Genomic DNA, 24,432 nt, shown 5'->3' on the forward strand with positions numbered 1-24,432 from the left:
GTATCCACCACCTCTTCGGGCAACTTGTGCCAGTGTTGCATCACCCTCGTAAAATACTCCTTCAGGAAGTGTTTCCCCTGTACTGAACACATGACTGTACCTCCCAGCATCATGTACAGAATGATACAGCTTAATACAGCCACAGCTTCAGAAGCTTACTCTGATCTGTTGCAGAAGTTAAAGGTGGTATTGTGACCCTGGTCCTAAAGAGGTCTTGGCTGTATTAGCTCTGTTCATTAATAATACAGAGGCAGCCTTGTAACTTCCCTAACATGCAATATGGTCATTGTTCCCCTTTGCTTGCTTTTATACACAGCAAGATCTGTGCCATCTTCCATTCCTTGAGGAATACAAATACAGGAGAGCCTAGATGAGCATAGTCTCCCACCAACAAGTAATAGACCTCTCACTAAACAGCCTCTTTCTGTCCAACTTGTGGTCTGTTATCTAAATTCTGACATGGTAGCACCAGTCACATTCAGTCCCAATCAACAGACTGACATCTGTTACAGCCACTGGAACATTTCCAAGGAGGCAAGATGGGGGTAGTTTCCTTACCCCACCTCTGTCTGCAGCCTCTGCAGTGAACTGAAATTTAACCATCCATGTATTCCAAATGCACGGCAGAGGCATGCATCGTCACAGGCAGAGACTGCTTGAGAGGTGATGTCCTCCTTGTATGCAACCTACGGTCACGTAATTCCTTACTCCTGGCACAGGGGCAGCCAGATCCCCACAAGTGGTACCTTAGAAGCCATCCATTTCTGCAGAAAACCACTTGAACCATAAGACAACCAAGGCAAGGGCAGCATCTTGGCTGCCTTCCCTTTAGAGCTGTGTCTCAGGCAGCAGCACACTGGAAGAGCTGGAAGGACACTGGAAGAGCTGGAAGGACACTGGAAGAGCTGGAAGGACACTGGAAGAGCTGGAAGGACACTGGAAGAGCTGGAAGGACACTGGAAGAGCTGGAAGGACACTGGAAGAGCTGGAAGGACACTGGAAGAGCTGGAAGGACACTGGAAGAGCTGGAAGGACACTGGAAGAGCTGGAAGGACACTGGAAGAGCTGGAAGGACACTGGAAGAGCTGGAAGGACACTGGTCGTGCCAGCGACAGGAGACTGCAGCTGCAGCAGCTGCCGCAGCCCTGGCTTGCCAAGAGTCTGTCAGCCAAAACCAGAACAGGGAGAGCTTGAAAGTAGTGAGAGCTGCTGAGTCAGTGGCACCGAGAGAGCTGCTGATCACTGGTACACACACACAGAACCAAGTGCTGCAGCTGATGTGTGACTGACAGGAGCAAGTCACAATACGACCATCCAAGGAGGGTCTGGATGGTTGTACTGCAGAACAGGGAGGGAAGGAGGGAGCAGCCTTCTGCACAGTCATCTTCTGCCTTTAGCAGTCTACATTTTGGGTTACAGGCACCTACAGAACTTGTTAGCTGAGCTAACGTCAAGGTTTTAGCAGGGAGAGAGTTGGTGGCTCTAGGTTTTAAACAAGCAATCATGCTAGCTCTTTTGTCATAGCTGCCAAATAGAAGTCCAAAAGGCAAAGGCCTTCTGACAAACACCACGGTGCTGGGATGCACTGCTTACTCAACCAGCCTCTGATTGCAAGGGGCTAATTAGCAGGCATTACTCCCAAAGTCTACACTGGGACAAAGTTTTTCATTTACAGGCGGGTTACCTTTGGAATACAGATAACAGTTAAAACGTAGAGCATGTGAGAAGTAGTTGATAGCCACAGCTACACAGCACAAGATCTGCCACTAACACACTCTCTGGCACAAGTTCATTCTGGCTACAAGCGTAACAGAGTTCCCTGACCCCCCACAGCATCGGTGAGAAGGTGTGAGACTGGTCACTGTCCCGTGTTCTCATCCAGCCTGCCTCAGGATTTCACATAAACTCATTGATCCTTCTGCCAGGATTCTTCCTCAGACTCACCCATCCCAAGCCATCACTCCTTCAGCGTGATGAGGATCTCATTGTACAACCCACCCATAACTGGAGGGAAAGAAAAACAAAACCAACCAAACCATACACAATAGCACTGAGCAATACGGAAAACTTTCGGGCAATATCTTTAAAAGCAGTTACCCAAGCAGATCTCCAACTACCTCTTACTCAGAGCTACTGAAATGACTATTCAGCCTGCCTAGAACCCAAGTGTATCAGAAGGGATCACTTGATGGTTTCCTGACTACAGGGACGCTTAAAACTCCTTGCCTTGATAGAGGTTTTCAGGTCAACCAACCGTGTCCCATGTATTATGTAAGGAAGATTTTCCAATCTCACCTCCAAGTAGGACAATGAATGGTCAGTCTCCAAACATCAGTCCACACTGACAATCACTGAAAGAAAAGGATTCTCACCCTCCCGCTAGGAAAGCTCAGATCTCCTGCAGGATTTTCACCTTCAGCCATTAAATCCTGTCAGTCTCAGACTCTGCATTAGGGGTCTGCCAGAACAGCAAACCTTTTCTAGGACATAGGAGCAATTGAGCCATATTTCAGTCATCTGATAGAGCCCATTTCCTATTCAAAGGGGATCTGTACACAAAATAATTTACTTCTTGGGATAGCATACGTGCAGCTTTTTAGACAGAACAGGCACCAACACAACCAACCTGAACCAGGAAGTCCAGTTTAAAAAACCTACATAGTACTGTACAGTTTCTCAACATCCTTTCATCATCCCACTGCCAACCATAACTCTTGATTATATGGTAACCAGTGGAAAACGTAAGATGCATTTTCAGATATCCTCCACTTTTTCTAAATCCCATCTTTTTGTTACATGTCTGTTGGCTAGAAATAAGAACTGATACATTCAATTCACATTGCCTTCCAAAATCATAAGCAGAATTAACTACAAACAGCATCATCACTGCAGCTCCTCCAGAAAGTCCAGTCCCTCTAATTGCTAACCAGATTCTGCATTTAGTTTTGGGAAAGAGATATTATTCACAAAACGTCTAAGTCAAGTTTCTAACCAGAAGCATTTTGCAACACTGAAAGTATATTTAACTTACGATTCAACTTAGAAAGAAAGGTATCATACATTTCCCAGACCATTCTCTTGGAGCCAAAAGAGTCTTATTTAAAGTTTAAAGCAAGGAATAAGCAGCAAAGTTAAGTGAATTTATAACTTTTTTTGACTCTACTCACAGTATCTGTTCTGTCTGTAGCACTTGTCCAAGATCAAGTACTGGGGACCTCTACAGGTTTACAGTTTCCTCCTAATCAGTTACATAGCAGAAAGCATCTCTGTCCAGTTAGGACAAGAAAAACACACAGAAAGAATATAAATACCTGGATTTCTCTGGGTGCAAACCCAAGCCCCTTCTTCCTAGTAAGCCTCTAATAACTCCACAACCAACCTCCACCTTTGACTACAGGCAGCTCCCTTTCATCAGCTGGCTACCTAATGGGAATCAGGTGCCCAGGCTGGGAACCTGGCTGCTGCGTTACAGGAGCAGCAGCTGATTGCTGGAGTCTCTCCTTCCTTGGACATCCCTTTTCATACGGCTGTTAATGACCTGACAAGAGTTACCATCAAGAGTTACTGAGGTGCTGGAGCAGGGCCGGAGAAGGGCAAGGGAGTTGGTGCAGGGTCTGGAGCACAAGTGTGATGAGGAGCAGCTGAGGGACCTGGGGTTTTAATCTGGAGAAGATAAGGCTCAGGGGGACCTTATTGCTCTCAACAACTGCCTGACAGGAGGATGAAGCCAGGAGGGGGCTGGTCTCTGCTCCCAAGGAACAAGTGATCGGACAAGAGGAAATGGCCTCAAGCTGCACCAGGGGGGAGGTTTAGACTGGAGATGAGGAACAATTCCTTCCCCAAAGAGTGCTCAAGCATTGGAACAGGCTGCACAGGGAGAGCACCAAACCTCACATACAATGCCCAGGGAGGTTGCTTTCACTAACCTGAGGAATGAAACGTTGTTCCTTATAATCCTAGTTTAAAGCATTTTTCCTGAATACTAGTAGCAGTATTGCCCATCTTCAGGTTTAGCCTGTGGTGTGCAGGAGGAGAGTGCTGCACCAAGGGGTCCTGCTTCCTCTCAAGCTCCCAAAATGGGGGGAAAAAGAAAAAAGAAATGCTAGCAGTAATAAGTCATCAACATTTTATTTAACAAAAAGATCAGTAACCTGACATTTAATGGTATCAAAACAAAGTATTTCATTGCTCCTTCTATAACAACTGTATTAAAAACCCCAATACAAAATGTTTTCATCCAATTGAAATACCAGGTTTTAAAAAGCGGGTCTCGGGGAGCTCCCAACCTGCACATACAGATCAAGAAAAGCAGGAGACTAGACACAAAGCAGATAATGGAACACAACTCCCCTTCTCCTTGTCCTCGACAGTGTCTCACCAGATGTGTATTTGTGCTCTTTACATGCAGTGTACTGAGGGAGATCATACTAAGGGGGTTTGTGTATTTCCTACTCAACAGCCTGCCATGTCTTACAGACCTAATGGATCCTTGTCTCAGGAGTACACCCCATTCCAGCTGTACTCCTAGGGCTGATCTGGTATGGAGGGATAGGCCAGATCCTTTGCAGACCCAGAGAGTTCTATTCCTTTATTGTGTCACTGTCATTTTGGGTGTTCACCATGCCAGACTGCTCTGCTCCAAGTCCTTCCTCCTCACTCTTAACCATTCCCAATAGAGGAGACAGATGCCCAACACAACATCAGTTGTGTCGCATATTTATGACAGTATTTGGACCCTGGAATAGGAATAGCTGAAGTCTAGCAAAACTATAAATAAGGTTGCAGCCAGGGAGGTGTGGGCATCGCTGAGGGGAACTGTTTGAACAGGCCAGTGTCCTGGGTTCAGCAGCAGCAGTCAGTTTTTCTTCTTCTTAGTAGCTGATGCAGCGCTGTGGTTTTGACTTTCGGCCTGGGAAAAATATTGATAAAGCTGATGTTTTCAGTTGTGGGTCAGAATGTTTATCCTGACCAAGGACTTTGTGAGTCTCATGCTCTGCCAGGGAGGAGGAGAAGCCGGGAGGAAGCAGGGACAGGACACCTGACCCAAACTAGCCAAAGAGGTATTCCATACCACAGCACGTCATGCCCGGGGATGTAGAACTGAGAGGGCCCAGAAGGGCTGGATCACTGTGGGGTGGGGGCGAGATACTGGTTGGTGAGCGGTTGTATTCTCTTCCCTTGTTATTTCCTTTATCATTATTACTATTAGTGGTAGCAGTAGTGATTTGTGTTATACCTTAGTTATTAAACTGTTCTTATCTCAACCCGTGGGAGTTGCATTCTTTCAATTCTCCTCCCCGTCCCTCCAGAAGTGGAGGGAAGAAAGGTGGGGGGGGGGGGGTAGTGGACTGCATGGTTCTGATTTACGGCCTGGGCTTAAACCACGACAGTTCTTTTTGGCGCCCAACGTGGGGCGGGAAGGGTTGAGATAATAACAGATCTGACTGAGGCACAATGCTGATTTATGGGCTCTCAAAGTTGTTCTTTTTGATACCACAGTTTCTGTATGTCGTAGATTGCTTGGAGCCGGTATTTGCTGTGTTAGTGTTTATCAAGTGTGGGCCTTGGGCTAAGGTTCTTGTTTCATTGTACTTTATGGTAATGACTTGTAATACGGGGGGGCTCCGGCAGCAGGGCGGGATGGACGTGGCCGTGGACTTGTACCTGGCCGTCCCGCTGCTCTTCACTGTCCTGGCCCTCGTCCTCGCCTCCGTCTTTGTGAGGCTACGGGGAGCTGAGTGGGAGCGGCCCCGGGAGCCGGCGGCGGCCGAAGCAGCCCGGGAGAGCGGCTCCGGGGACCAAGCGGCGGCGGGAGCGGGGCCGGAGGCCGGCAAGGAGGCGGCTGCCGAGGAGGGGAAGGAGGCAGCTGCCGAGCAGCGGGAGGAGGCGGCGGCGGAGCCGAGCCCCACAGCCGAGCCCAGCCCCGCGGCGGCCGAGAGCATTCCCCAGCAGCCGTCCGCCGAGCCCCGTGAGCCTGAGCCACAGAAGGATGCAGGAGACCCCGCAGCACTTTCCAGCAAGGCAGAGGAGGAAGATCTGGACTCGGAAAAAGAGAAGCTGGTGGTGAGAGAGCCTTCAAGCACAACAGCTACACTAGCCCCAGTGACAAGTACAGCAGCAGCATTTGAGAGTTCTGAAGGTTTTGAATGGCCTTTGGGTACCCTTGGGACCTGCCTGCTGATTGTGATGGGGATCACCATGTTGGCACACACACAGAGTGTGTTCTACCCACGACCATTTTGTCTGATCTCGAAAGTTAAGCAGAGTCAGGTTTGGGTCTTGTCTGGGTTTAGACAATACAGGGGGACCGAGAGGTTTTCCCCAAGGCTGGACAGTCATGAGTGTCACGGTGTGTGGGCCAGTATGGGCGAGTATCTAATCCACTGGGCCCCTCCAGTGCTTTGGAAGCATCGGAGATGGAAGGCAGCTGTGTGGAGTGCCCGACGACAAGTTGCAGAGACTGCTGCAGGGGAGGGTGAATTATTTTGAGCCTGATGGGCCCATGACACTTCAGGCTATCAGGGCAGAGATGCAACACAGAGATGGACTCATGATCGAAGGGTGGACTTTGCAATGGGCCTCTCTGAAAGACTGTTACAAGACATGGAGCCCAACATCATGGACCAAATGGACTCAGCAGCTTTATAGGGATTGGTCCGTGCACTAAGATAACAGTGCACTGAAATGAGAGTGAGGGTATATGGATAATGTGGAATCTGAGCATGATGTGAATGGTATGGAATAAGGGGTGGATACTGTCCTGGGTTCAGCAGCAGCAGTCAGTTTTTCTTCTTCTTAGTAGCTGATGCAGCGCTGTGGTTTTGACTTTCGGCCTGGGAAAAATATTGATAAAGCTGATGTTTTCAGTTGTGGGTCAGAATGTTTATCCTGACCAAGGACTTTGTGAGTCTCATGCTCTGCCAGGGAGGAGGAGAAGCCGGGAGGAAGCAGGGACAGGACACCTGACCCAAACTAGCCAAAGAGGTATTCCATACCACAGCACGTCATGCCCGGGGATGTAGAACTGAGAGGGCCCAGAAGGGCTGGATCACTGTGGGGTGGGGGCGAGATACTGGTTGGTGAGCGGTTGTATTCTCTTCCCTTGTTATTTCCTTTATCATTATTACTATTAGTGGTAGCAGTAGTGATTTGTGTTATACCTTAGTTATTAAACTGTTCTTATCTCAACCCGTGGGAGTTGCATTCTTTCAATTCTCCTCCCCGTCCCTCCAGAAGTGGAGGGAAGAAAGGTGGGGGGGGGGGGGTAGTGGACTGCATGGTTCTGATTTACGGCCTGGGCTTAAACCACGACAGCCAGACAGAGTCAAGGTTATTAATGAACTACAAGGCAGCAGGTAGCAGACTTTTACTCCATCAGGTGAAAACCCAGCACACACATGGGTACAATTCTAGGCCTGTTTAATTTAATTCACAGCTTATGGAATTCTGCAATGGCATAGCTAGCAGCTGCATGCTCTGCAATTTGCACATCAGATGGCAAATAGTCCTGGGAGTCTGTTCAGTTACTGGAAAGAGAGCTCATGCATTCTGAAAGGAGCTGGGCTCAACGGCTGCCCATTTTACAGGTTATTTTCATGGGGAATGTTTGCTGGTTCATTTTCCTGCACAAATATTTCAGGTACAGAAGGTATCTTGAAATTCCTTTAAAAGCATTAGGTAAGTTTTTTCCCTACCACCCACCCACCCATGCATCCATCCATCCATCCATCCATCAGCCCATCCATCCCAACTGATCCACCCATCCCCCCGAGTGACTGTGTGTTGTTCAATGAGAACATCTAATCTTTAGCATAAAGCCAGCCCCTGTGGCTCAGGTCCAGCCGTAAACTCTATCTGTTGGCACATCCTAACTTGAGGCACTGAACACTTTCTTCAAATAGACCTAATGATTCCAACTGCAAACCCTCTTCCCATGTAGCAGCCTGCCAGCACAGTGGACAGACAGATGCAGGCTGTCTGAGTGCTGACCTTTCAGAAACATGCCTGTCCAAACCTCTTCCAGTATGCACGTTCAAACAGCAGCTCAGCTCAGGACTTTGCTTTTTGGTTCTTTACAGTTCATCGTGTCCCTCTTTGGCCTCCTGGTCCTTCAACTTGAATTCTTCAGCAGTAACTTTACCATTTCCATCCCGGTCTTGATTGGTGAACATGTTTTTCACAATCTTTTCAAACTCAAACCCAGGAGCTAGTTTTCCTTTACCCGAATCGACTTGAGCTTGAATGTACTCTGAAAACTGAGTGGAGAGAAAGGGGGAGAAAACAGCTCACAGTGAGACATACATTTAAAACTCAAAGAGTATATACAAAAGTAGTACTTACTTGCTATTGACTGTTAGCATTTTACTAAGTGTACGTAAAAGTACACACACATAACACTAACAACCTAAACTGGACTACTTCGGACAGACATGAGGTTAAATTGCTCTTTGTGGATTTCCTCACTTATTCCAGTGGGTCCTGGACCCCTAACAAGAAAAGCTACTTTTCATAATTTAAGGGGAAAATGAGTTGAACAGAGAGTGACACAGAACATGGACAGGGGTGGGTTAATTTCACAGGCCAATGCAAGCAGCTCACACTGTAAAAGAAACATCCGTCTGCATCTTACAAGAAACCACACATAATGAAAAAAGAGTGAAACAAGGAAATGAGACTTTAAGTATCAGAATACCATGAGATTTGCTAAAGTCTCCTCAGGCATTATGCCTCTGGCTTGCCTCCATGGTAAGAAAGCTTCCAAGGTTAGTTTTCCCTAAAAGTCCTTTTCCTGATATGTATGATGAAGTTATTCAATGTGATGAGACAACATCTGACAGAAGCCATACTGCTGGCTTGCCAAAGACAAGAAGTCCACAGTCAAACACAACTTCTTCAACTCTTGTGAGCTCTGGCACCTCTTGTTAAATAAGCTTCAGCAAGAAAAGCTACTCCTGACATTAACTTACACCTCCTAGGCCAAGCACTTCTACCTCCTCAGCTTCTCCCTCTCCTCCTTGCTAGGTGACCAGAAGGATGTGCCAGCAACAGTCACATCCAACACCACTCATTCCCTAGGGTGCTAAAAGCGCTTTTCTATTCTGCAAGAGCAAAAGTGGAGGTAAGCACAAGAGAAGATGGAGAAGGACGGAAAACAAAGAGGTGGAAGAGAGTGCTAGGGGAAGGGAAAATGAGACTCTGGTTTTACCCCATTGGCTTGTTAAAACGCTCAAAAGCACCTCATGCTGTTCCATAGGGCCCCAGTCCACTCTTTGAGTTCTGCAGGCAACACTACTCCAGCAAGGAAGGACACAAAACAGAATGACAGAGAAAGGTGAAAAGGAAGAGTTAAGAAGAAACTAAAAAAATACAACTCCTTTCTTAGCCATTCTTACATTACTTCTTTTTGGTTCTCTCTCTAAGGCTAAATAGAATCATAGAATCATAGAATAGTTAGGGTTGGAAAGGACCTTAAGATCATCTAGTTCCAACCCCCCTGCCATGGGCAGGGACACCCCACACTAAACCATGTCACCCAAGGCCTCATCCAACCTGGCCTTGAAATAATCACATTTTAATTGACATGTTGCCTTCCTGTTAACTTGACAACAAACACCATGTCAAAGAAGAGGAGAAGAGGAGGGAAGAGGAAAGATCCCATTCTTCAACATCTGCAGTGATGGTGTTATGAGAAAATATCCTGGTGATGGTAGTAGGAGAAAATCACAGCAAGTGTCTTCATTGTTTCAGCTTACCTCCTCCAAAAGAACCTCTCCATCGTGATTCTGGTCTATTTCTTCAAACAGATTGGGAGAGACTTCCCCATTCCACACAAACATGTACCCTTCGGGCAAGCCAGACACCAGCTCCAGCAGTTCGATGTCGAAAACCAATACAGCACTACCAGGCACTTCTCCTTCTGTCACAACAAATGGCAGAGGGGCATGATCCTCACTTACACTGAAGGATGTATATCCTTTCAATCCATAATTAAATTTCTCTTCCTCCTCCAACAGCACCTTTCTACTGCAATCCCCAAACCCCATGATCCCAAACCACCAAATCTTCCTGTTCACTTCAGCAGAGGTGACCAAGACACGAAGGCAGCTTTCAGAATAAAACTGCATCCTTTTTTTTTGTTTGTTTTTACTTATAAAACTGTAGGAATTAATCCATTTTCCTTTATCTCACCCATACACTGTGTATCGAGGTGCTAACTGACACTCAGGAGTGCTGCAGCAGCTTGAGATGCTGAAACCATGAAAGGAAGGAGTTTGACTTATTCTTGATAAAGAAAATGGAGGTCATCTCTAACTTCTGCCCAGTAGGAAACAAGCAAATCTCTTCAGGTACCTGCGTACACACCAAGGCACTAACAACCATCCAGCGTTTCAGACCATGTGTAGCAAATGTAATCGGAATGACAGCAAATACCTGTGACAGGCATTTAACACAGCAGACTTCTTATGTTATGAGACTTTCAATTTTTTACATAGAACTATGCAATTTTATGTAATAATATATATAATACTCATACTTTTTCATGGAAGACAGGTAAAAGTGAAAATGCTTTCTTATTTCTTATTACAAATTAATTCTCCATTAAGCCTGGCACATAATGCCTGACAGTCTTTATAAAACACAAACTCTTCTGGAGCTATTCAGAAAACACAGCAACTTCTGCAATTGTTTCCATACACATGAGAGTTTGTTGGTGCTCTCCTGACTCCTCTTCCTCGAGTCTTTTAACTCAGAGGACCAGTAGCAACCACACATCTTGGGATATGAAAGTTCTTGTCACTTCTATATTGTTCTTTTTATCACTGTTAGCCCTGTCATAAAGACATGGATCAGCTTCAATGCTCTAAACCGGAGCAAACTGACTTAAATGTGTTGGTGTTGGTGTTTCAACAGCGCTGATCCTGTTTCACATCTCACATTTCACTTATGTCGTTTCTGAGTTTTGAGGTTTTCTTTGAATTTTTTATCATATCAGTGCGGAACAGGCCCCTTCAGTTTTGTTTCCTGCATAACATGTGGCATGTCCAGGCATGAGCATCCAATTCCTCATCACACGGAGCAAGTGTTTACCTCCTTCCGCAACAGAGTGCCTGGATCATGCTTTAAAAGAACAACATTACTGGGGCGTGTTTTCCCTTTTGTACTGGGATGGGCTATGGACCACAGGAACAGTATGACTTAAAACACAGCACAGACAGTATGTTCATTTCATTTGTGAATGGGGGAGGAATCCTAAAGTAATGATATGAAAAACCTCTTAAAAAAATCCCATTAAGGAACTCACCCTAAAGCACAGCAAATAACAAACCTTGGTGTACTTGTGTTTCAGTTACTCAAGAGATGCTAAGTGGATGTGCATTAGGATTCACTCACTTACCAACTCCATCTTCTCCATACCCAAGATGAGGTGGAATAATGACAGTTCGACGTTCCCCAACACACATGTCTTGCAGGCCCATGTCCATCCCCACCACCACCTGCCCAGATCCCAGAACTATGTTGTAAGTCTTGCCAAGGCTGTGTCTGGAGAGGAAGGGAAGAAGAAGAATTATTATAAAAGCCCTCAACATACAGTAGAGGATTTCTGTTGTTCCAAATTACCACAGAAATAGCAGTTTCTAGTTAGTGGCCTGCCATTACCAAAAATTAACTACATGCCCAATGCTCTGTTCTACCAAGCAGTTACCTGAAGTTGTTCCCAAGGTAGCAAGTTATGGCCAACATCAAACAGAAGCATCCCTGCTGCTGACAGGTCCTCTGATACTAAAATGATATGCTTCTAAATGAAACCCAATTAAAATCATTAATCCTGCCAACTAAACCCCCAAGGTATTTTATCTCAAAACAAGGCTCTTGCCTTTCACGTATTTTTAACTAATTAAGTTGGACTTTTTAACAGATGTCCAAATTCCAGAGGTACATTTGTCCCAGAACTACCAGCCCATAAGGATCAGGGTGCATTCACATGGATCAGCCAGCCCTGTAATAAAATCAGTCACTACAGCGTAGCAGTCACTGAACCAAAACAGCATAGAAGTATCTCACATACTACTACTGCTATTTAACCACACTATATTTTGAATTTTACCTTGATGCTGGTGGCTTATTTCTAAAATTAGAAATTATCACAAGTTAAAGTGATTCTAAAAGCAGAGCGTGCACTGTTAAGACTTTTTACGTGGTGTCACAACAGCAGGACCTAGATTTAGGTTAGACATTAGGCAGAAGCTCTTCCCCGTGAGAGTGATGAGGCACTGGCACAGGGTGCCCAGAGAAGCTGTGGCTGCCCCATCCCTGGCAGTGTTCAAGGCCAAGTTGGACAGGGCTTGGAGCAACCTGCTCTAGTGGCAGGGGGTTGGAACTGGATGAGCCTTCAACCTTCCAACCCAAACTATTCTGTGACTTTATGATTCTATGACCCTTTCTCCTGTCGGTCTCCTTTGGTTATTTGGCCTGGCAGTACCACCACAGGATATGCTGGTACAAGAGTATTATTTGGAAATAAAACAATTCAGTGGTTTTGAGGTCAGCCTTAAAATTAGGAGCATAAGATTCATGATCTTTGGTTCTCTATAAACTGCTTAGAATAAGAGAGTCTCCACATCCCTTACTTCCTGCTACAAAATGAGCATTCCTGCCATATAAAAGGTGTTTTGATTCCAAACACATTGCTTGCATACATACTCGCCTACAGCATCACATTAAGAGCTTCAATGTTAGCCAGCTTTTCAGCTCTGCAAGCTATGGTGTACACTGTGAAAACTACAAGCTGCTTCCTGTATTAATTATAACCCATTTAAGAATAGCTTTTCCCAACTTCTCTTCCAAAAACAAATCTTCCAACCTAAATAATGATCACTTGCACTACCCAAAAGATGAAGGTGGGAAAAAAAGCTAGCAGAAGCATTCTTGCAGCAACCAGTGCCATGGGCTCACTTCAGTTGAGACAGACTGGAGCAGTCTCTTACTTCTCTCATGAACCTACTGTCACAGCAGGAAGGAGGAAATTATCATTACCATCACAATCAGGCTCTCTGACAGTTTCTCCATACTGACACCACAACACTACAATAAAGGAAAACTAGCACCCATGTGTGGTCCAGATGTGACGGGTGACCACTGACTATATACCACACTCAAGACAGCTTTAACAAGCCCTACACCATATACACCTATTAGACCTCTCTTGGGAGCACTAAACCCACACAGAGAGCAAATCCTGCCCAAGAAACTAACTGAACACACTCAGGCAGTTCATTCACACTGAAACCACTGTCATTCTAGTAGGACTGGCCCAGGCACCTGAACTGCCACACAGACAACCTTCTTCATCACTCCACTTGTAGTGTCTATGTTCTTCTCCAGCACACTCCTACACCTTCTTTGTTCCCAGTTCTATCATCATGCTATAGAATCAGAATCAACGAGGTTGGAAAAGGCCTTTATATGATCAAGTCCAACCATTCCCCAGCACTGTCAAGGCCACCACTAACCCATGGCACTGAGGGCCTCATCTACACGGTGTGTGAACACTTCCAGGGACAGTGACTTCACCACTGCCCTGGGCAGCCTGTTCCAATGCCTGAGCACCCTTTGGGGAAGGAATTGTTCCTCATCTCCAGTCCAGACCTGCCCTGGTGCAGCTTGAGGCCATTTCCTCTTGTCCAGTTACTTGTTCCTTGGGAGCACAGACCAGCCCCTTCTTGGCTCCATCCCTCCTGTCAGGCAGTTGAGAGCAATAAGGTCTCCCCTGAGCCTTCTCTTCTCCAGACTAAACCCCCTAGGTCCTTCAGCTGCTCCTCATCACACTTGTGCTCCAGGCCCTGCACCAGCTGCCAGGGATATTCTCTTTACTGAGGATATACTTACGTTGAGTCTAGCAAAGTACCATCCAGGAGTGAAGCATTGTAGTGATACTTCAAGTAATCCCCCTTCTTACTCAGGATGGTGCAGTTGGAAGGTTTATAGTTCACAGTAATGCTGACTGAATCTGAGGGGTTGTGGAAGTCAACCACATGGATGTCAAAGACCAGCACTGCAGATCCTGGAATCTTCCCTAAATAGGAATAAAATCAGGCAAGTATAGAAAGAAATGGTACCCAAACAGGCTTATGATGGCCAGGTCCTACATCCCACAGGAATATGTATTCCCACTGCGCCTGCTACCAAGTTATTTTGCTCTTCTCATTCAGAATTAAAGGATTATGTCTCCTCTGTGTGCAACTAATGCAAGCTGTATCCAGTGAAGGAGAAGCAGTGGAAAAGCACTAAAACCTCAGTTCAACGGTGAAGGAAAAAAATCGCATTACTCTGAATTTGAAAAATATGCTGAAATGAAGCAATAACCAGGTATTTCCTGTGACCATCCCAAATAACTGATTTGTGTTTCATGTACCAATTCATTATTGAGCATCAAAATTCCTGTAGGACTTCGCATACTTCAAGGAATGCCATCATGTCTAAAAGGTGATGTTCCCTTACAATGTCCTGACAGCAAAGCACCTTCTCCCTCCTCCCAGGACAATGTGCAACTGCATTACCAGGACTAACAAGACACATCCTGACCCAGGAATGGGGATTGTTGGTAAAGGAGTCTGATTCCAAAATCAACGGCATAGAATTTGCAGTCCCAAAGGAGAGGCCTTTTTTCTAAGTCACTTTTCCCAAATAACATCCCAGGAGGTACCTTTTGAAACACCAGCCTTAGGTCTGTGATCAGTGTGAAGGGTTACCACCTTCAACCTCTCACACCAATCTTTGCAGGTACTAATGAGTTTTCCCAAAGGAATGTTAATTGTATGTTACACACACACTTCACTGTTACATTCATGCACCCTTTACAGGTTTAGGAATCCACAAAACCTGTGTCTGTGGAAAGAATGGGGAAGAAGCCACAACGAATTCCTTCAGCACACAGAGCTTGTGCAGGCATACAGCAAGGAAGGAAGGAAGACCTCACCCTGCAGAGCTCCTGGCACCCAAGTGCCAGTCTGTCTGAGCCACCGATCATTCAAATGAGTTCAGGTCACCAATGACATGTGAGGTTGTTCCGCATTCTTCCTGTCCTATTAGTTAATTAAACTCATTTTGCAAATCCTGGGTGTAATCCTGTCAGCTCTATGCCCACAAAATAACAACCTAAATCTTTAAATGCCCCAAAAAAAAGGGGAACTACACACAAATGCACTCAAAATAAAGGAAACATTATTAATTACAGAAGACTCAAATGAAAAGTGAAGCTCACCTCTTCCTTCTTCTCCATATCCAAGGTGAGGGGGGATGATTATTCTCCTTTTTTCACCAGTGCACACACCAAGCAAACCTTCATCCATTCCAGCAATGACATAACCTTGCCCAACATAGGTGTCATAGGTGCGATTCCGCGAGTAGCTACGGGAAACGCATGTTAGCAGTGTCAGGTGTGCTCCAGCAAACACAGAACCTTGCAGGTTTGCAACACAATTCTGAAAGCAGTTCAGGTCATTAATTAGCACCTAAGAAGCACAATGCAATCACCATGTTCAATGAATCTAGTCTACCAGGTGTCATCACTCAGTGACGTGTGCATCACTCACTAACTGGCACTGGGACCCTGGCTAGGATACAGCTTATCTGCAAACACATTCCTACTATACCTTGAAAAAAAATCTCACTTATTTCTGTATTTTAGATTAAATCATGTTTTGATAAGTAACTGAAAAAAATCAGCTTTCTCCTTTAAGTTTTCCTCTGCCCTGACTCTACTTCAGTAAATGCTTATCAACTAGATGTACTTTATGTTCATTTTCACAAAACACCCTTCAGCCTATCTCATTTTGCAACCACAGCTATGTAGTACAACTACTACAAGAAGAAGGTGGGATGCACATCATTAAAATGAGTCACACCAACAAAACACTATCAATATTATCCCTCTCTTCCAACTATGCCAATCACTTCTGTGTAGGCTGAAGGATCTGCTTCAACACCTAATGACAGAAATAAAACAAGCCCATAACAATAAATGAGGTTTATTACAAGGATGTGCCTGTCTTTTGCCTTTCTTCAAGGCATGCTACATGAAGGTACAGCCCAAAGAAGGAAAGGCAGAAAGGTTTTAATTCATCTTTACAAGGTAACTCTGAAGAACGGCAAGACCAGGACAGACCCTGAAGTAATTCAACTCCTCTGAGTCCAGACAGCCCTGGTTGAGCTGCCCAGGGGCAGTTCTACAGCTCACTATTGCAGAGGGAAAAAACACAGCAGCCCCAGCAGTACTAAACATTCTTCCATGAGTTTATTTTGTAAAACATTTTACAATGGCTCATCTTCAACTCTTTTTGGCTACTTGTGCCAACTGTTCTGAAAGCTAGAGTGGAACGTAAAGTATTGCTCATTGAAGAGCAAACAAAAGTGGCAGGAAGCTACAAGGGTATTTCTTATTCATCATATAATTCTGTACACGAGCCTCACATGCCCACAGAGCTTTGAATTTGACACAACAACAATCCCTCTGCCCTTATCACAGAAACCCCATCACTGAGTTCAGTCCTGAAAGACATCAGCCTTCAAAATGCAGTTTTCAAGCGCAACTGGAAAGAGCGTCTTGAGATTAACCTCAAGTGAGCCACTAGCATGCTGACGCACAGTTTTCAGGACATACAATGGGAATCATATTGACCTGCTCTCTCTTCAGTAGTATCACTTATTTGGCAAATAAGCTCTATGGGGCAGTCTTCAGGCACGTGTGTCTGAAGCATACATAGCTTCACGAGGTGGATCACCACCCCTAGATGGCGTCTGTGATACTGTCATAACACAGAGGTCTTTGTCTTCCTTCCCATATTGAAAGTTTTCTTTGAGGTTTTTAAGAAGACTCCAACTCCACTTAACCATTGCAAAAAGGAAGGAAAAGCAAATAACTGGATATGTTATGGACAAAACAGACAAGTCAAATTGCAAATGGGATCTGAAGGGCTGAACCATCTGGTTACCTGGAATCAAACAGTGTGCCATCCAAGAGCGTGCCATTGTAATGGTACCGGAGGAAGTCTCCTGCCTGGCTCCTCCGCTCGCAAGACTCAGGCACCTGCTGGTTCTCAATAGCAACGCCATCTTTGGGGTTATGGAGGTCTAGCAAAACCACATCAAAGATAAGGGAAGCTTGGCCAGGAATCTCCTTACCTACAGAAGTGTTGGAGCAGAAAACTGGTAAGAAATAGCCTACTCCTAAATATCAAGCACCTCCCCTCCCAAAATAAATCAGCATAATCTGCTTCTAGTCAGTCATTTTCAGTGGGTTTGTCACTCAATTCTTCAACTCAATTATTTCCTTCTGTTCTTACTGTGATAGCACTGCTTCACTAAGAACAGCCTCTTCAGCAACACCTACTTTAGTCAATATAGCTCCACCTGAGCTGCGTGGTTTAGTCTACCAGTATTTCCAGCACACTCCATGAAAGTGTATAAAATAACCATTAAAAGACAAATGTGGCACATCCATTCTTCCCATCATGTTAATATCAAAACAGGAGACCACATGATGGAGTTGAAGAAGGGTAAATTGAGTATCTCAGTGAAAAAGTACCTTTCCATCAATACACAAATTACAGCATGGGTTGCTTTGACTGAGAACCATTAAGATCAGAACCCAGCTCCACACAGGTTTTGCTATCCATGGACATGGCTATCACAGTTAATGGTAACGAATTCATGGAAGGGGTATGAAACCTTGGATCCACAGACATATCCTTAAATATTTGAGCAGAGAAAGAATGTAAGATGAGTTCCAAACTATACCTAACTGTCCCCTCATTTAACATGGGGACCTCTGTTTATGATCTGCAGACTGCATACAGCCTCATAGGACAATTAATCCATCTTGCAGATTATATTCTCTGAATGAAATAAAATTTCAGTATATAGAGATTACAATTTTATCCAAAAAAACCCAAAACCCTTGTACTTTCTAACCAGTCCAATCCTGCGTATAATACATTTTGAACCTCTCTCTCCACCACTTTGTTCCATCTGTCTGGAATCAGTAATAATGCTGCCCGCAAAGTTAAAATACATAAAGTACAAGTTTGTTTTAAAATATGAATTACTTAGATTAAAAAATAATAATAACTTTTACCATCTCCTTCTTCTCCATATGCCAGGAAAGGTGGTATTGTGATAATGCGCTTCTCTCCTACGCACATTCCCAAGAGACCCTGGTCCATACCAGGAATCAGCCACCCAATTCCCACATAGGTATCGTAAGTCCGCATCCGATTATGGCTAAAAAAGAAACAAGAAAACAAAAACACAAACAAAGCATAACTAAATGTTAGACAGCCCCAGGAAAGAACAGCATTAATCTTTAAAAGCCCCATGCTATGCACAGTATCACCAGCAGTGTGCCCCAGCAGCCAAGGACAACAGCATCCTGGCCTGTACCAGCAGTGACCTCGAGCTGCACGAGGGAAAGTTTAGACTAGATAGTAGGAACAATGTCTTCACAGAGAGGGTAATCAGGCACTGGAACAGGCTTCCCAGGGCAGTGCTGGAGTCACCGTCCCTGGAAGCGATCACACACCATGTAGATGAAGCCCTCAGTGACATGGGTTAGTGGTGGCCTTGGCAGTGCTGGAGGAACGGTTGGACTTGATGATCCTAAAGGTCTTTTCCAACCTTGCTGATTCTATGATGTAACTCACAAGTAGCCACTCCAAAAACACTGTTCCTTGACTTACCAAGGGCTGGCTGGGCAGTGTTTTCCAGAATGCTTAGCTATTTCAGGAACCTAGCAGAGGTTTTGAAAAGCGGCTCACAAACCTAATGGCAGCTGTTATTACAGCATTATCTTCCACCAAACTTCAATGAAGTCCACATGCTGCAAACTTAAAATCTTAGCATGAAAGTTTTAGTACCTCAGTTTCATTACGAACTCTGCTTAGTTTATAAAGCTTGTTTCTAACTTGAACAGCTATGCTGCAGTGGTTACAGATATTTTGAGCTGGCTGCAGTAAATAGTGATTTGAGTTTGTAATGCCCATGAAGAAATAATGGACTGTTTTATTGGTTTGAGTCAGTACCTCTGTCCTATAACCCCTAAATAAGTTACTGACACTCAGATGATGCTAGCTTTAATTTCCTGTGTTCCTCAGCAGTTAGCATTAGTTGTTATACCAGTGAAGGGGGTATAAATGATGGGTTTAAGTGACATGAGATACCTATTAAAATACACGAAGACACACAGCCCAGCTGCATACCTTGAATCAAACAGGGTCCCATCTAGGAATGTTCCATTGTAATGGTATCGTACAAAGTCAGACACCTGGACTGTTCGAGGACACTTCTCAGGTTTGAAATAAGTCTGAACCTGCACTTCATCCTCCAAGTTCCAAAGATCTATCAGGAGCACGTCAAAATGGAGCACAGCATTGGGGGGAATCACACCAGCTGCAAAAGCAAAACACCACAATCAGTTTCATTTCTCTTTTTCTAGGGGAAGAAGGGAACAAATCCATGCATAACCTAAAAAACAGGCACAGTATACACCTTTCTCCTTGTAATGCCTATATCCCCCTGGACCCTTATCACTGTTGCAGCTACTTACGCAGGGGAGTATCTGGCAACATGAACTGTTATCAAACATGTCCATCAGGCAAACTGATCTTGATTTAGCATTTGTTGACTGCCTGTAGAGCAAGGCTGACTCTGGCACTGACAAGACCTTGTGCAGTCCTGCCATGACAAACCACAATAAGTATTTAACATCAAGGCAGGTATAAATAAATAGTGAACTTTGGTAGCAAGCTTCATTTGCTGAAGGTCCTGTAGAGTCAACAGCTCGCAGAGGAAGCCTGGTGAGATTAGCGAGGCTTAACAAACACCCCTGAGCAGCGGGAAAACCTCTCTGAAATTCACTACTTGCCATTTCTACTCTTCTGTGTCTCCATCCTCTATCTGCTCTGCTGAATCCCCTGCACAATCAGCTCCCTGCTGGCCCAGTGCTGTACTTACAGACACCTTCACTTCCATAGCCGAGCTTGGGGGGGATCTGCACGAAGCGCCGCTCATTCACACACATGCCAACCAGAGCTTGGTCCATCCCAGCAATAAGTTGACCTTTTCCCACAAACACATTGAATGTGGATCCTCTGTCATAGCTAAAGGGTGAAAGGAGGGCAAAAACATTAGCAGTTCATTTTGGGCTTTGAGCAACCCGATCTAGTGGAAGGTGTCCCTGCCTGTGGCAAGGCATTGGAGCTGGATGAGCTCAAAGGTCCCTTCCAACCTAAACCTTTCTACCATTCCACCACTTCGGTGAATAACACCACAAATTACACCAGCTCGACAAGGATTATAATCTGAGACATCATGGTTGGGGACTTCCTGTGGGAGAAGAGAGAAAGAGAAAAGATGCCTTTTTGAGTACTGGTTCTGAGATTGCCCAGTGGTTGGTTATTTTCTCCAGCTGGTTACTTATTTTTTCTCCCCACATTCCTGGCTCTCACTTAAGGCATAGAGACATGCTCTAAACAACAACTTTGATCAAGAATCAAGAGAGCTAAATGATCTTCCACAGTGATAACATATGAACATTTGACACGTAAAAGCAACGATGCTTAAATGATCGCTTCTCAGAGAGGCTGGAGAACATCAGCATTGCCACAGCAGAATATTAACATCAGCTTACATGATTTGGTTGACCACCGTAACTCTGTACAACAATCCCGCTTGGCTGTGCCTGAATTACTGCTGCTATTTGACATTCTGAAGCAATGTATAAACATACAGCAGGAAGTATTTCAAAAGCTTCATGCCTATTTTTAAGCCTTTGCTGCTCCCATTTTCTCAAATTCCTTTTATAATTGAAAGGACTTTATTTTAGTTCTCAGATAAAGGCAGCCCTGAAAAAAATAAGTAAATACAAAAGAAATGCTTGTGCTTCTTTTCCTGCTGAAACCCTCTGGAAAGCAGCCAGGAGCTAGATATTGCTAGGGAAATGATGTCAAACTTTCCTTCCAGGACCATACACATCACTTCCACAACATACTGAGCCTCCCAACAGTCCCAGGGTGTCAAATCCCTCAAGTATCCCTCACTGAGTGACCTCTCTGTTTGCTCCATCATTTTTTTCTTCTGGCAATCATTTCCCTTAGAACAGACAACCCTCTATACAGAGCACCATACAGAGCACTCACTTTTGGTTGCACAAATATCCCTATTCCCAGGCAAGGGTGGAAAATATTTAAATTAGCTCCTGCCAAATCCTGTTATACGCACAAAAACATAATGAAGGTGTTAAGACTAGTAACAGATTCTAAGAAACCAGCTATAAACCTACAGTCAAGAAGACATTGATGCTAAGCAGAGAACTGGGCAAAGCAGTGAATGGATCATGCAGCTCTGCAGGAGTGACTGCAGATTCCTTAAAAATAAGCAAAATTAGTTTCTGTTAGTGGAAATTCCCAAATTAACAGCAGATGACTGGGCAAGTGAGTTCAGACTTGAAACTGCAGATCATTTTATGGCCATGGAAACAGAAGTGCAAATACTGATGGGGAGGAAAAAATAAACAGGCACACAATAAAGAATAAACATAATGAATAATTTATAATAATAAAAAATAATATGTTATTATAAAGAATAAACTAACACTCTGTCAACAACCTGGTAGGAAGAAGAGCAGGATGACCACCTCTGCTCAGAAATATAGGAAAATAGTCTTAAACTCCAAGAATATTTTCAGTAGCTGAGGAAGAAACAAAGTAAAACTGCCCTTAGTTCAACACCCAGAGTGTTTTCTAGGCCAATTTCATAGCAGTGTTTGACTAAACTGATGCTGGTAATCACTTTCAGAAATAAAAAAAAAAAAAAAAAAAAAATCAACAGGTAGCAACACAGACAAGTAGAAAAATGGGCTTTTCAATAGGCCAATTTTAGTATATATTGACTGTATGCAGGGAACACTAAATATTTTATGACAAATACTCAAAAATACTTCTTCCATTAACCTAGAGAACATAAACCCCTCCTCATCTTCCATTGTTAACACGACAGATCACTGTCCTTATTAAAAATAGACCATAGTTAGTGAATAACAAAAATCTATGTCAATGTGAGAGAAAACAATATGAGCCTAACAAACCTGACTTTCTGCACTCTCTTGAAATGAAGGTGGCCATACAGACACTTGAGTTAGATTAGACTATCACTGATGTTACTGGTTTACTGGTATTTAGAGGACTGAAAGGGATAAATGCTGTGCAGTTCTACACAGCCTGCTCTTGCCCCAGATGACAAGAAACTCGGACTTAAATGAAAGCCAACACCTGGGAAGACCCTCCAGGTGCCCTGCCTGGGTGCAGGCATGTGCTGGTCCAGCTCAGCCCACAGAAAGCCTCAGTGTGTATCTGCAGAGAGCAGAAGCACATTTCTCAGCACACGGCTGGTTTCCCAATTGCCACATATTTGTAAAATGAGCCGGGAGGATGCTGCCTCTGTGTGTGCGTGTCTTCACATCTGCAGCTCAGGATGATTCTCCAAGAGTCTCATTTGCCAAAGAGTTCACTGTCCTCACTATGCCTCATCACTGAAGCTGCACCAACTCCAGCTACTGCATCCCAAACGTTACCCGGAGAAGCGCTGGTGAAGGGGCACTATCAGCCACTTCAGCTCCAGAGGAAGACCTGAGCTTGCACTTAAGGACAGTTACTCCCCTAAGGCAGTAGATTTCTCCTTGAAGCACAAGGAAGATTACCAGGATTACTGAAAAGACATTTTGTTTTTCCTTTCTGATCAGTGGTAATGAATGAAACAAGAAAAACCAAATAAGCCATGGGCAGCAACAACATTCCTCACAAGCTCCTGATCCCACTGTTTAGGCTGTCTGATCCTAAAATAACAGCAGGAAAGCAGCCAGGTTCTTCACTGTACATAGGTCAACTTACCCAAAAACTTTTATGCAAGCACAGCCTGATAACTCTTATATTTCTGGCAATGATAATGATTCAGAAATGTTTGCATTCCAGGTGGTTTGAGCCCGGAGAACACATAGGAAACATACAGAAAGAAACGGGCAGGGTACTGTGAGCGCCTCCAATACCGTATGTGCTCCTGTTTACCAGGCTAACCTAATATCCTTACGGTCTCCTCTCTTGGAGCATAAAGCTTCTGGTGGATGCATTGGAGAAGCAACTGGAAGAATGCAGTGGGGATCCGTTCGGGCACGCAAATCACCGGGAACCGGACCCAGCCTCCACAGAGGTCTCTCTCACTCCCAGTGCCCTGCAATCACACCCCAGCCCTTCAGCCTTCCACATTCCAGAGACACCTTCCCATGGGAGCTCTCTGTTCTCGCTCGCACGGCAATGCGCATCTTGCCACTGACTTGCTTCCAAGTGCTCACCCCAGAAGTACCCATGGGCCACAGCTGGGATGAGCTGAACCGAACCTCAACCGCAACATCCATCCCCAGCAACACCCTCAGGAAACCGAGCCGCTCCCTCCCCTGCTCTCCTCGAGAGCACCCTCGCAGGAGCCCAACCCCGAGGGGGCTGCCGGCCAGACCTGGAGTCGAAGCGGGTGCCGTCGGGGAAAGAACCGAGGTAGTGGTAGCGCACGAAGTCTCCGGGCCGCACGGCCCGCGGGCAGCTCTCGGGCACGAAGCGCCGCTCGACGCGGAGCTCGGCGCCGTCCGGGGGGGGCTGCGCAGCGGGCACTGGCGGCGCCTGGCAGGCGGCCCAGCTCACCAGCACGGCCGGCAGCACCAGCAGCGCCCCGCAGCACCGGCCCCGCCGCCGCACGGCCGCCGGCCCCGCCATGGAGCGCTGCAGGCGGGCAGCGCACGGCGCGCACGCCGCACGGAGGGAGGGAGACGCGCAGAAAGGGGGAGAAGCAGGCAGCCCGCCCGCCCTTCCCGGCCCGCCTGCTCCTCCTCCAGCCGCTGCAAACTTGCAGACGTGGATGGAGCGCTCCCACCCGAGACGGGGAGGAGCAGCCTCTGCGCCAGCTCCCCACACCCCGCCGCGATCGCTCCTTCGTCCGTCCGCCCGTCCATCCCACCGGCTGCCGGTACGACGTGGCGCTGCCCCCGGGCCGCCCTCCCGGCCTGTCCTGGTCCTCCCCTTCCCTCTGCACACATGCAGAAGCTCTTCAGCCCGGGAGGGAGCGAAGGAACCAGGGAGGTTTGGTGCTGGGCCTGTACAGCGGCACACGTGCCCCCTGCGCGGTTTGGGATAGCTGTAGGTTTAAAAATCCCATCGCAAATGTGCCATTTTAAAATCACAACTCCAAGGGTAACAAGGTGGCATTGACATCTGCTGCTTGGTGAGCACCAGTCACAGGTATTTAAAACAGCCTGTCAGAGAAACTGTGCAAAAGAGATGGAGAAAATTACCTGAGAAGCATGCAGTGAGGCACCAACATCCATGAGGCATCACA

At 45.6% G+C, this 24,432-nt stretch overlaps 2 protein-coding genes across 3 annotated transcripts; one reads left to right on the forward strand and one right to left on the reverse strand.

The window, feature by feature from the left end:
• Positions 1–5,640: 5,640 nt before the first annotated feature.
• Positions 5,641–6,591, forward strand: LOC308217430 (uncharacterized protein; the record flags this gene model as incomplete). The annotated part of the gene is made up of 1 exon (XM_080610492.1): positions 5,641–6,591. One exon carries the CDS (start codon positions 5,641–5,643, stop codon positions 6,487–6,489), a length of 849 nt encoding a protein of 282 aa, XP_080466618.1. The 3' UTR covers positions 6,490–6,591.
• A 763-nt stretch (positions 6,592–7,354) lies between these two features.
• FKBP9 (FKBP prolyl isomerase 9) lies at positions 7,355–23,813 on the reverse strand (the record flags this gene model as incomplete). 2 transcript variants are annotated; one of them, XM_080610736.1, is made up of 10 exons in its annotated part: positions 7,355–8,255; positions 9,753–9,916; positions 11,396–11,535; positions 13,888–14,074; positions 15,263–15,408; positions 16,992–17,181; positions 18,134–18,279; positions 19,254–19,443; positions 20,008–20,153; positions 23,560–23,813. In XM_080610736.1, 10 exons carry the CDS (start codon positions 23,811–23,813, stop codon positions 8,073–8,075), a joined length of 1,746 nt encoding a protein of 581 aa, XP_080466862.1. In that variant the 3' UTR covers positions 7,355–8,072. The 2 variants fall into 2 exon arrangements, with proteins under 2 accessions (XP_080466862.1, XP_080466861.1); XM_080610735.1 differs by having other exon boundaries at positions 11,396–11,541.
• Positions 23,814–24,432: the final 619 nt, after the last annotated feature.

This window comes from Psittacula echo (assembly GCF_963264785.1).
Source record: "Psittacula echo genome assembly, chromosome: 2".
Classification (NCBI taxonomy): domain Eukaryota; kingdom Metazoa; phylum Chordata; class Aves; order Psittaciformes; family Psittacidae; genus Psittacula; species Psittacula echo.